The sequence below is a fragment of the Python bivittatus genome, unplaced genomic scaffold (assembly GCF_059951505.1).
Source record: "Python bivittatus isolate LINGU-HERP-01145 unplaced genomic scaffold, Pbiv_v1 ctg000580_np1212, whole genome shotgun sequence".
Lineage (NCBI taxonomy): Eukaryota > Metazoa > Chordata > Lepidosauria > Squamata > Pythonidae > Python > Python bivittatus.
In genome coordinates, this window is record NW_028277087.1 from 11,223,926 (window position 1) to 11,237,673 (window position 13,748).

At 42.4% G+C, this 13,748-nt stretch overlaps 1 protein-coding gene across 7 annotated transcripts in view; it reads left to right on the forward strand.

The window, feature by feature from the left end:
- EPS15L1 (epidermal growth factor receptor pathway substrate 15 like 1) overlaps positions 1-13,748 on the forward strand; it is a 38,586-nt gene extending 24,838 nt beyond the window's left edge. For 2 of the 7 annotated variants that reach the window (XM_007437730.4, XM_007437731.4), the window contains 3 exons: positions 559-688; positions 5,842-6,047; positions 12,917-13,748. In XM_007437730.4, the coding sequence (XP_007437792.1) occupies positions 559-688; positions 5,842-6,047; positions 12,917-13,063 (483 nt within the window). In that variant the 3' untranslated portion in view covers positions 13,064-13,748. The other 5 variants (XM_025172874.2, XM_088149594.1, XM_025172873.2 and 2 more) reach the window with 4 other exon arrangements.

A 13,748-nucleotide genomic window follows, 5' to 3' on the forward strand; every position in this document is an offset into this window, starting at 1 on the left:
GGCAACTGAGCGTAAATGTAATGGTGTCTGAGCGTAAATAGGACTTTTTCCTGATATTGTCAAATCCTTTGCAATTATGTGTGTCTGTTTTTGCTTTTCCCTCTTTCCTAATATTTGGACATGGAAGTGGCAGCCCTGGGGTTTAAGAAGCAGTGTTTTGTATGTGTGTGCGTATGCGCATGTATATAGTAATTCTCAACTTGGAAGAAATTTACTACAGACTTAGACATTTGCGAGTTCGTATAGCTTAAAGTGTTCTGCTGCTTCACGCACTCCATGCCTGCCCATTGGTCAAACTGGGATCTACTACTATTTTAAAACACATGTCTCCTAAAAACAACACTGATATTGCACCCACAACTGCTGAATAAATGGTTTGGGAATTCATCTGTCAGCTTCTGTGCTGTCTTTCCAAGGTTCTTTCCCCCCAACTTGCCCCTAAACAAGCTTGCAACTGAGCACCTCCTCCTATACCCTCTGCCTCTCTTGCATCTGCAGCTGGTTTTTCTCTCTCTGCTTCTCTGTGTAACAGCCTAAATGCAAGTCTTTCTCATGCAGCCTCCAGCTTCTGATCCATTCTCCTCTTTTGGAGGGGCTGGTTTCTCTGATGACCCTTTTAAGACTAAAGCAGACACTCCTGCCCTCCCGCCGAAGAAAAATATGCCTCCCAGGCCCGAGCCACCCAGTGGTGAGTTATCTTTCTTTTGGGGTGCTTGCTCACCTTGGAGCCAATAATAACAAATGGTTGGCCACTTATGGGGGGCGGGGTTGAAACTCTCTGGAGTTTCCTCTAAAGCAAACATTTTATAGGGAGTAGCTTTTTCTTTCTCTCTCTCTCTCTCTCTCTCTCTCTGTCTCACACACACACTTTCACTTGTTTGCTTTGACTCCCTTTCTATCCCTTTTGCCCTTTCTGTTCTTCTGCTTCTGCTGGAGTGATTGCAAGGTTTCTGGAAGCTGCATATTAGTTTCTGTCCTGGGTGCCTTAAGGCCTCACCTCCCAAGTTCCCAAATAAATAGGCAAATAAAAATAAAGTAAAATTATAATGCTGTTGTTTTTCCACCATGACTTTAACAGCCCAAACTTTGTACGAAGTTGCTATGTGGTCTCTCTTCTCCCTTGCTTTGTTTTTCCCATCCTGCATGACACCAACTGGAGAGATCATGAAATAATTTTATGAAATACAAATGTTTCTATCTGCTGTGAACTTATTCTACATTCACATGAGTGCGGGCACACACACACAAAATTCAGAATCCCTTGTTGGGCTGGCAGGGTCCCCAATTAGATCTACAGTTCATAGTATAAATAAGTATTTCTTGGCCAAGATCCTGGATTGCTCAATTTAGTCCATTCCTAGCCAGCATGGGACATGTGTAAAAATGTCTGCTGCTTCCCCCATTTCTCCAAAGCTGGAGAGGATTCACTGACCTCAGCAGACTTCTTTTGACCTTGCTGCTGAAGGTCTAACGCAGGTTGCAGATCGTGCTATTTTATGTTGCTCAACTGTCCAGAAAGGAGCCATGTTACTGTGCCATTCTTATGTGAAGAATGTCAAAGAGATTTCCCGCCAGAGGTTAGTTGCTTATTTCAGTTGTTTGGGCATGAAGACTTTTTCCCCCTTTTCATTATGTATCTTCTAAAAACAGTCAGTTAAGACCTCTCCTAAGAGTTCAAACAGATTATTAGTACAAAAACAAAAAAGGAACCTAACTGCTGATAAGAGATCTTTCAGTGCTCACCACTATCTAGCTTCTAGGTAAAAGTTGTGTAGCCTCAAAAGAAAGAAACAGATTTTTTTTTTCTAAGTACAGGAAATGTCTGTGTGGGTGTCAGTGATTGCAAGTCAGTTTAGTGTAGCCCTTGTAGGTCTGTGATCCTGAGACCAGCTGCATCAGCCCCACCCAGACTCACATCCTCTTAACATGGTTTGAGCAGCAGTGTTCACCAGCAATATCAGAAAGCACGCTTTCTGTCTCTGTTGACATAGAAGAGTATGGTAATAGTGATCTTCTAAGCCTGGAAGGAACAATACTACAGAAAACTGCCATTCTTTTCAAAACATCCATTATGCCTCATCCAGTTGGTTGCTGTCCAAATAAAGTTTCTTTCTTTTTTCTTTTTTTAAACTGACCAAGCTTTTCTCTGTTTATATTTTCTGGGCACAAGTGTGGTAAGGAGACTTCATGTATTTCCTCCAAGAATTGCTTTCACACTGGCGCAGACATGCCTACTTTCCCCTGCTTGAGCAAATGCACAAGAGATGGGACAGATCACGTGCTCAATCGGGTTGTTAGAAGAAGCTGTTCAGGCTTCTGGATGGATGTCAGTTGTGTACAAGACCAAAACATATATAATACCTTCTCAGAATTGCAATCCAACATAGTGTGAGATTGAGCAGGTCTTTTCTAAAAGATGCTGCTGCATTTTATCATTATGATGGGAAAAGACCCATTTTTTCCTGCAGATTTCAGAACAAGATGTATAGGATTAATATACTTGCAAAATTCTTGTGATGAACCAGAAAGTGAAGGGAGGAAGTTTCCTCCTAACTAAGGTGTTTCACTGTATTATAATATCAGAAGTTTCAAGCAGTGCTCTAGTAAAAGCACTTTCTGGGGCTCAAAGGGAATTTGCAAGATAAGCCTTCTAATCTGTTAAGATGTGTTTTCAGAGTCCATAATTTAAGAAACCTTAACTGATTAATTTGTTATGCTGAGATTGCAGTTTGGACTCAGTTGTTCCATGTGACCTGAAATTATGGGGCGGTTGTAGACTTTCAACGCTGCTGGGCACCATGATTGAAAGAAAGAGGTTTGTGCATGTGTGAATGTTGGAAATCAGTTTCAAAGGTGTATGTGATATGCAAAGGTCTTTGAAACTGAATCCTCCTGGAGCAGTTTGATGTCACTGAAAACAACATACACACACACGCGTGCATAGATATATCTCTTAATATCATTATCATGTTCCACCATTGTGAAAAGTTTTTGCTTGGGTGAGAAACTGTCTTTGCAGAGTTGGCATTGTTTCTTCTCTCAGTGGTTAACGCCTCTGCTTCTAAATTCAGGGCCTAAACTCTGTTTTCACATCACTGGAGGCCATTTCTTGTAGCTGAAATATTAAGAAATTCCATGACGCATCACCAAGCAACTGTGTTGATCTATTTGGACAGTTAAATTATATCTTTTATTTACAAGGTATTGATATTTTCAATATGGTATCTAGCTTTCAGGTTTCACAGGCATCTTTAGGTTTTGTGGCTGGATTTTCCCCCCCTTGTGATCTTGTTTTAATTGCAGGGGGAGTTCCGGAAAAGTGTCTGGGATTGTCCTTTGTGTGCAGTTTGACCATTCTAGCCCCCTACAGATTGGCCAGGTTAGAGCAGTTGGACGTGCAAAGATTAGAGATTGCGTGCTAGATGGGAAAGTCACGTTTGCCTTGTCTTTGGCAGTCTAGGAATAGAGAACTTTCTGACGGAGTTGAGCTAAACTAAGCTGAGCTGAGCTGCTTGTGGGCACATTCAGCTTCCCCAGCACTTGCAGGGACTCTGACAGGGTGCCTGGGACAAGTTTGCAAGCTGAGGGCGCTGCTGTTTTTCTTTTTCTTTTCTCTCTCTTCCCCCCCCCTTTTTTTTTTTTTTGCCTCCTCTGACTATAGGCAGGAAATCCCATCTGAAAAGGAGGAGGCTGCTAGGAGATCTGGCAGGATGGGGGCAACTTGTGCCAATCAGCATCAGTGGCTCTGGCAAGGGAGCAGCACGGTCACAAATTCTGCCTTGTGTCCTTTGAATGGGAGAGCAGCCCTGCTTGTGCAAGGAACAGGATGGAGCCCTTTCCCACTTAAAATGCTCAGTGAATGCCTCTCTGGCCATCTGCAGCAGTGGCATCAATTACTTTTTTTTTCCAATGGCCTTTTAGCAGCTTTTGATAATATTTCCCAAGATCTTTGCCTTGTCCAACCCTGAATAAGTCTGATTGTGGTCTGCACATATAGTAGGGAGGAAGTGGTAGAATAGGGACTCTGTCACTTGAAGCTGTTGGTGGGGAATGGGAGGGGGGGTAATGTAGCTCTTTCAGATTAGGTAGTTTTCCCTTGAAAAACATCCATTGGTGAGTCAGCTTTGAGCAAAGGGCACAGCACAGTGTAATAGGTTATTGCTTACCTGGAATTACTCAGGCAAGAGAACACTCAGAAGACTCTCTCCTTCCCGTGTGCAGAAGGAGCTCAGTCATTGTTTTCTTCCCCTTCTGCATCTCCCACTGTTGCTTGTGTAGACTGGACCTGTTCTTTGCTTTCTTGAGTGAACGCAAATGTTGATTGAAGTTCCTAAAAGTACATGGGAGGGTTGAGGCAATGTCAGCTTTTCTCTGAGATGGGGTGGAGAAAGCAGAAGAGTCTTGTTATCCAAGGTCTGCCTCCTGAGTTTCCTTATTTTAAGACTTCTGGGAGATTTAGGGGCTGTACCCAGAGCAGCTTGTCTAGCTTGCCCAAGAGTTTGAGATGGGGTGTGCTTGTTCTCCCTCTCTGGATAGCAAAGCTCCTCCTTGGCACACTGCTTCTGAAACAGCATTCTGGTTTGTAGTGGGGTAGCTGCTTTTGGAGAAACAAAAGTCCAAGGCCACCTTGAGCATCTACAAGTTTCATGGCTTTTTTTAGATCATGAACTTTACACATATCGAAAGACGGTTGGTGGACTTGTGTAGAAGGTTCATATCCAAGCAGTAGGCCACGGGAACAGTGCCACACCACAGTCCTAGAGAGCCACTGCCAGCCAGAGCAGAAAACGCTGGGCGGGGGCTACACCTATGGCCTGACTCAATCGAAGGCAGCTTCACTGGAGCAGAAAAGGGAAGTAGAACGAATCTCTGCTGTGGCAGCTGCCGCAAAGCCACCCTGCACGTGCTTGCCGCTCTGAGCCTGAGGTTTGAACTGGCATGGAAAGTGCTCTGAACAACTCTGTCAGATCAGCAGCCTCTGCCAAAGGCTGGTGCATTCCTTGTCCAGTCCCATACAGATGGGAAGAAAGCCCTCCCCATCTCCCCCACAAGTCTTTCCTCGGAGCTGGGTTGTGGGGGGAGCTGATGGTGCTTATTTGAATGTGTTTTTTTTCCTGCATTGAAAACTGCTGTTTATCGTCATTTTGTTGAAGTGAGCCCTCTGTGTGGTTTGCGTTCGCCACTTAGGCAACTGCTGAAAATCTTGTGGTTTTCAGCCGAGGGACCTGTTTTACTTGGGGGGAGGGGGAAGAGAAAATACATTAGGCAGTGATAACAACATAGTACTTAAAATATCAGCAGTAGTGTGCTTTTTTTCCATCCCTTGACAGGAGCCCATTTGTGGTATTGATCACCATAAAGAAATTACGTTAGCCTTCTTTGAAGTGCATCTGTTTTTCTTTTTGTAAGACCTAGCCATCCCCAACCTTGTGCCCTCTTACCACTCCCAGAATTCCTAAGCAGCCCCGAAAGACGCCAGATGGTATAAGATTTCTTCTAGCAAAAGAAAAAGTCTGTCAGTTGGGCTGAAACGTTTAGATACTGTTGGGGTTTTCTCTATGATGACTTTGGTAATCATCAGTAATGCAGACATATTGGGGAGGGGAGAGAGTTATTAAAATCAAGATCCTGTTTAAATCTGGGCCTGGTCTGGCTATGCAAAAGGCCCACCCCTCAATTTCAGGCATTCATGAAGCTAACTGCAGGGCAAGGAGGTGCAAGTGGTGGACATTTTACCTTCCTGGGTAAGGGTTAGATATTTTTTCTATGGTAAGTAACCTTTCCCTTTCTTCCTTTTTGTTCTTTCCTTCCTTCTCCTTTTTTTCTCTCAACCTTTTCCAGGTAAAAGTCCTCCTGTAAGCCAAGTCGGGTCTTCCGATTTTGCCAAGCCCCCCGATCCATTTCAGCCGTTCGGGGCTGACAGCAGTGACCCGTTTCAGAGTAAAAAGGGGTTTGGGGACCTATTTAGTGGAAGAGTCCTGTTTGCTCCTTCCTCTTCAAGTAAACCTTCTAAAGACTCTTCCCGGGGGTTTGCTGACTTCAGTTCTGTAAGTTAAGTTCCTTCTCTCTGCACCAACAGCTGCTTTTTCTAAGCTGCTAACAGCAGCCACCTCTGAGCTCTTTGAGATCATTTCTGTTTCAACTGCCCTCTTTTCCTTTTCCTTTCCACAGCTTTTGTCTCTTAATCCTTCATGCTGTCTCCCTCACACCTGATGTAGTTCTGTATTTACTTCTGTATTCCAACACCTTGACCTATCAATAAAGAGAGTTTGAGCTTGATGGTGCTAATTAGAGAGGTTTGTTTGCTTGCTTGTCTAGTGGAATGCTGCTTTTTCTTCCAGAGAGAGTCCCAGAGTTCTTTGGAGGCCTTGGGAGGGGACTACGTCCCGAAGCCTCTTTCAGGAACTTCTGGAATCCAGAAAAATGCTGCTTGTTGTAACTTTTCAGCATTTTACATCCAAACAATTTCCGTTTGTATTCCACAAATTAACATGAGGGCTAACAGTGGCGCCCAGATTTTGTTTCAGCCAATAATTGTGCAAGAACACATCAAGACTTTATTTTAACACATTCAGTAGACATGTATATTATAAAGCCTGAAATAAATAGTAAACAAGGCCACGTGGGAATGCCGATGGTTTTTAAACAGCCTGCCCCTGCTTGTGCACTCCAAATATGATTAGAGTACACCTCCCAGGATTCCCAAATACCATAGCCACTTGCTGGGATAGCTAAGAATTAAGAGAGTTGTAACTGCTACTTATCTATGTATATATTTGGGGGAAGTGTGTATTTGGGGGAAACTATTTTGAGGGGATTAGAGAAGACCACACTTCTGATTGACTTCATTGTTCAGAGGAGGGTAGCTGAGGTAGAATGACCTGACTCAAAAGTGTAATATCTAGGAATAGAGTAATAAATAGGTTCTAGGAGTAAATGTACAAAATATGTAGAAGTATGGAAGTGGGAGCTGATCTAATCAACACATAAAACTCAGCAATTAGGCACTGAGGATAGATATGGAGAATTAGCCTTACTGCATTGTTAGGTACCATCAGACGTACAAGGTGGTCTTGTGTCTGTTTCAGGCTAGAGGGTGTCTTTGCTGATCTGGGAGGCAGGAGCATCCACAGGGGAGGTTAAAAGTCAGGTTGGCGGTTGTAGCTGCACAATCAAAGCTCTATACCAGTGTTTCTCAAACTTGGCAACTTTAAGATGTATGGAGTTCAACTCCCAGAATTCCCCAGCCCGCCTAGTGTCTGTTCAGTGTCCGGGTACTTAAAAGTCTGGTTTCTAGTAGTTTTTAGATGAATGCCGGTATGATTGCAGTTCTACTGATAAACAGGAAAACCTGAATAACACAATCTTGGTTTTATTTTATGTTTTCAAAGGCACTTTCAACCTCTTGTTTTCCTGATGTGATGAATGTCAGTCACCATTGCTTGTTGGGCATTCAGTTTCTCAGCAGAAATTGAACTATACAATGCTTTTTTCCTTTTAAACACAAATCCTGTTTTGTTTCTGGATATGTAACCTTTCTAAGAGTCTGTACTGTTGAATCTGCCATTTGGTTTGCCATCTTAAGCATGATAACTCATATGAGTGTTGGATCCTTGATCAGGAGGACGAGCCAGAGTCATCCCCTTCCCCCAAAGCCCTTCCCACTTCTCAGAAAGAGCTTGTGTAATTCCTTCAGTGGAAGCAGTCAGCTCTCCCTCTTTACTGCATGTACTTGCATGCCTGCAGACTCTCCACTGAAGAGAACAAGGAAGGTGTTCACAAGGGTCTGGAATATGTTAAACTCCATTTAACCTAAACCCTTATATATTTCCTCCTTTCAGCTGGCTGGGTGTATGTGAATGGGGCAGTGGGGTGAATGGGGTATGTGTGTGCACTTAAACTTCTTATACTAAAAGTCTCCAGTCTGACTTACTCCTCACCACCATCTTGGCCAGCTTTTTACAATCAATTCCTACTTAATGTGATAACACTGAATTTCGCTTACAACTTGTGTGTGCGGTTTGGTGCGTAGCATGGCATGTGTTCATAGGAGCAAGGAGGATGCTTCTGATTTTTCTTCTACTATTACTTTGAAATACAAGCACTGAAAAAGCAGTGAGGATGAGGTTTGCATTCCCACTGGCCTGGTGTTTGGTTTGAGTCCTCACCTCCTCCTCCTAAGGTCCATGAACCACAGCTTCAGCATGGAGACCCTGGAAGAGGGCTGGGCTAGCTTCTGTTGCTCCTTGTGTTATCCATGACCTGCAGAATGCAAAATTAATCCCTGCAAAGGCTGTGACTTCAGCAGCTGGCTTGATTCCACATCTCCAGGCTGGGGAAAGCCCTCTGGGACTTGTTGACCTTTCCATTGCTTGCATTGCTTGCAATTTTAGATGGGATGGGCTTCATTACATTCCTGATTCTCCCACACCCTCTGGAGTTGTCAACATGCCTCTCTTTTCAGGTGTCAAGCACATAACTGAGCCTTACTAGAGAGGAAATAGAGGAAATTTTTCACAGCTGCATAACAGATAGAAAACATGTTTTTTTTTTCCTGGTGTAGTCAAGTAATAGGATACCCCTTTGATCAGGAGGTCAGGACATTTCCCTATGAGGAAAGACTAAAATGTGTAGAGAATTGGCAACAAATTGCAGGCAGACAAAAGAAGAATCCTTCCTTATGAATGCAGAGTAAATTTGTAGAAAAGATGAGGCAGCCATTGGACTTAGATGGTGTTACAAGGGGATCAGGCATATTCTTGGAGAATGTGACTACAGTATATAGAATATAAGAAAAATCTTGTTCGATCAGTCTATAGACCTTTAATCCTGCACTTATATGGTGAGAAATACACAAACAGGTCCTGAGGACAATTGAGGTGAGGCAGTATATGATATTGGAGATAATGGTTACTATTCATTACCAATAATCATAGATAGCCTTAATCTTTATAAATCATCTTTAAATCTTTCCAGCCTGCTGGCCACCACTCTACCTTCTGATAATGAGTTCTATAATTTGCTAGGCACTGTGAGATCAAGTAGCTGTTTTCAACCTCCCATTATTTAGCTTCACTGAATGAGCCCAGATTTTAGTTCTGAGAAAGAATGAAGGAGACTTCATACCTTTTCCAGCCCCTTGAACTTTTTTCCAAATCTACTATATTCCCTTGATGGTACAGTAACCAGAACTATGCATAGAATTCTATGTATTGTTGAACCATTCCATATAAGATGTTGATTTTTTGCCTTTTTCACAGTAGCAGCATACCAGGTTAACATTTTCACTGAGCTTTCCATGGCAGTCACAAATCCCTTTATGGGACAGGCAACTCAGACTTGCTGTGTATGTGAAGTACCAGGTTTTGCCCCCAAAGTGCACCATGTTATCTTAGTTTTTATTTTTAATGCCCATTTTTTTTTTGTTTGAAGGCATCCTTTGAAACCTCTCACGGTCCCCTTTTTTGATTTAACCACTTTGAATTATTTAGTATCACCACAGAATTATAGAATTGGAAGAGGCAATCTAGGCTCCTGCTTGGTGCTGATGTGGAAATTAAAGCTCCATGACAGATGGCTGTCCAGCCTCTGTTGGAACACTTCCAATGAAGGGAACCCCCTCTGCTGGGTAATTGGTTCCATTGTTAAATTCAGTTTACCATTAGGAAGTTTTGTGGTGTTTTATTTTTAATGTTTAGCCAAAATCTCCTTCCTATAACTTCATTATTCCATGTTCTGCTCTTTGGAATAATAGAAAACAAGTTATGGCCTTCTTTCGGGTACCTGAAGCATGTTGTTATATCTTCCCACAGTATTTGCTTCCCAGGGCTAAAAACATCCAGCTTCTAAGTGGGGACTGGACTTAGTTTCCAGTCCCCAGGTTGTCCTTGTTCCCCTTCTCTGAATTTGATCCAGTGATTTGATTTTTTTTTTTTAAATGTGATGCTCAGAATTGGAAATATTCAGGGAGGGGGTCTGATCTACACAGAATAAAGTAGAATAGTTACGATTCCAATCTTTTTCCACAGGTATTTTTGCTAAAATAGTATTCCCCATTCTATAACTCTGCATATGAATTTTGTTTCCTAAATACATAACTTTGCATTTCTCTCTGATAAATTCCATTCTGTTTTAAGTCCATTTTTCTAACCTACCAAGATAGTTTTGAATTTTATTTCTGTTGTGTATGGTATATAATCCATCCATCTATAAATCTGAATAAGTATATCCTGCACTTCTTCATCCAAATAATTAATTAAAATGTTGAAGAGTATAGGGCCTAGGGCTGCACTTCATGACATATTGCCTGATTCTCTGATTTGAGGAGGAATTGTTGATGAGCACTCTTTGTGTATAGTTTTTGAGCCAGCGGTGTATTCATTTAACAGTCATGCCATCTAGCCTTCACATAATAAACTAATCAGAACAATTAACTAACAGGATTTCTCAAAGATGATACATAAAGGTTTGGGCAGACCATCAGTTTGTTCAGATGCAGTTCATTTGGTCCTCGAGATTTTAAACTTATTCCAAGTAAATGAATATTCTCTGACTATTTTTCCACCAAACTTTTAATCCAGCTGCTTCATCCCACTCTGTGCATTTGCCTGGTGGCATACATTTCCTCTTGTTGGAGAGGGCCAAGGCAAAATAAGAGTTGAGTAGTTCCTTTTTTTCTTCGTTACCTTTTACCATTTTGCTGTCATCACAGCTACCCCATTATCTATGGGTTCCTGTTTAAAACCAAGCATATCAACTCCCCCATCTTGCTTTGAAAACTTCTAAGTAAGTATAGAAATATCTAACTCTAGTGTCCTCTCCAAAAGTTTCTGGCAAATGCATTTTTCCCCTTTGGCTTCCTTGGCCCTTACTTTCTATTTCTGTACTTTCCCCATTTGGAGAACTAAAAACAGTTTCAGCCTCATTACTTGGGAGAGTGTATCATCATCTGGATAGCTCATGTTAGTTTTCTTTCAGGGGTCATTGTAAAATCTTCGCCCTGCAACCTCACTGTTCAGGGACAGTCTGCCTGGTATCTGATTCAGGGAGTAAAGAGCAGAGAAAGGAACATTGGCTCTTCCTTCACTGAGTTGGTTGCTACTGTAGAAGAAGAAGGAAAAATTACAAGTTTTAAGAAGTTCGCTCAAACTTTTAAGAGTTTGAGTTGTTGTCTTTACAGATGGGATGGATGCAATACATACGCATTTTGGTTCTGTCATATTTGACCTGGGACCTTGTAATTAGTGGTGGCCTCAATGTGTGTTAGCAAAGGATTGGCAATTAGTCACTGCAGTGTTTGTTTATTTTTATATATTTGTTAGATGTATACAGTATTCTGCCTTTCCTCCAAAAGACAAAAGTGGCATATATAGCACTCCCTCCTCTTTTTCCCCACAACAGCAACCCTGTGAGATAGGTTGAGCTGAGGAGATAATGATTGGTCCAAGTGAGTTTCTGTGGCCAGAGGTAGATATGACCTCATCAGTCCTTGTCTCACCAAAACCTTAATCCCTGTACATGGATGCTGCTGCTTTAGATCAGATTGTTCATTTAACCCCCGTTCTGCCTTCCCAGCAGAATTTTGGTCTCAGTCAGCAAAGGGTCTTTCTCATCCCCTGCTACCCAATTCTTTTTTTTTTAATAGATGGCATCAGGAATCTGTTTTGCAGGTAGAAGCCCCCAAAATCGATTATCTCCCCAGAAGCCAGACTTAAGTCCAAGCCCAGGGAAGCATTTTAAACCTCAGCTTTATGTCAGGTGTTCTTTTTTAGAATTCTGTTGCACGGTTTTTCCCTTTCTCCTTCCTCAAATAACAGCTTCTAGTGGAAAAAGAAGACAGCAACAATGTTCATAGTTGCAGCCTCTATTTTTGCATCAGGTGCTGGTTCTGAACATGAAAGAGACCCCTTGGAACCCTTCCCAGACAGCAGAGACAGACAACTTGCAGCTCTCGGAGGTCTTTGTGTAGCCCTTGGCCTCTCTGGTTAAGATTGCTGAGAATTGACTAGCCTCCTGGCATTTTGCAGTGGGAAAACAGGGAAACTATAGCACAAGCCACAATATAGGCATATCACAGCTAAAGCACAGAACATACACAACATCCCCGTCCAGACCCTTAGTCATCTTGCCCTAAATGTTAAGAGCAGTCTTTGGCCACCAAAAGGTTGCGGATCCTGGATACACTAGAGCTTGTTAGGGTTCTGTATGGCAAGATATAAAGTTTGGATTTTGCTATTTTTTGTTAGGTTTGTTATGTCTAATGTAATTCAAAGCTACTTTATGTAAAATAGAATTATAGTCGAGGTTCTCAACGTAATTTCAACATAAAAATAACCAGAGTAAGATTAAGAGATGATAGGGAATTCCAGTATCAAGTGGGATACGCAGAAAAATTTGAGGACGTAAAGGAGAATGAAAAAGTGGCAGGCGAGAGGTATCAGCCAAAAAGATTTCAAAAGCCGAGGCTGGAGAGCATTTTGGTTTGATTGTAGAGGGAGAGTTGGACCAATGATACAAAAATTGGCCGGAAAGAGAGCATTAGATGAGCTCCTTAGTCATCAATCAAGCAATTGTTTTGGTGATTAGAAGAAACAGTGATACAGGCAGGATTAAACTGAAAGCAGGTCCTGGAAAAGTGGGGGAATTGTTAATAGATGCCTTGAAGAAATAATGGGTAGAAAGTTTGGAATAGAACCAGTAATGATTTCCTGGGCGTTCTTAACATCCCCCCACCCCCCAGTGTCCAGTTCCTACTGATACAAGCGTCCCTGAAGTCAGGTAGGGGGTGTGTGTGGGAAGTGAGCATCGCATCTGTCCCAAAATGCTGCTGCTGCTGCTGCTGCTGCTGCTGCTGCTACCCTGGGCTTTTTCTTCTCTCTGTTTTGTTAACCGAGTCTCGTTTTGTTACTTTTTTTAGCTTGGCAATGAGGAGCAGCAGTTGGCGTGGGCCAAACGGGAGAGTGAGAAGGCAGAGCAGGAAAGGCTGGCGCGATTGCGAAGACAAGAGCAGGAAGACCTGGAGTTGGCCATTGCACTCAGTAAGGCCGACATGCCGACTTCTTAAAAGCAAGGGTGGCCATCAAGCAGACCTATTTCCTGGTACCTGTTCTAGATCCCTGATGTTCTTGGGGCATTTTCCTTTTTTGTTTTTATTTTATGAATTCCAGCTGCCTACGGGGCTGACTGTTGAGGAGCAAACTGCATTTGATGGGCTTGGCTTCACAGCAGTCATCTTTTTGTTTTTTGTTTTTTTTAATTAAGTTAGACTTTCTAGGCTGAAAACGTTGCTTGTAAGAGAACTTTCAGCAGCCCCATCCCACTGACTGCCAGATGTTGCTGTGCTGCAGAAAACAGTAGTATAACAGAGCTGCCTCTCACAAACTGCATTTTTTGTGGAGTTGCAGCACGGTCATGGAAGCTGCCACTCACCACTGGGTTCAAGGAGAAGTGTGATCTTCATAAAGAGATTGATTGTTTTTATTCTGTAGTTAAGTCTCTTTTGATTTTCTTCTGTTGGTCAGTGGCCTGAAATACAACTCGTCATCAGAGTTCCTTTCTCGTGCATTTTGTGCTTTATCTTAAGAAAAGAACCCCCCCCCCTAGATATTTATAAATTAGAGGGTAGACTCTCTCATCAAACTATAGGTTGGAAGCTCAGATGATAGGATACTTCTCCATGAAAAAGCATGCCCCATTTATAGAAAGCCAGCTTGTCAGGGAAAAAAAAAAAGATTCCAGCTGACTTTTCT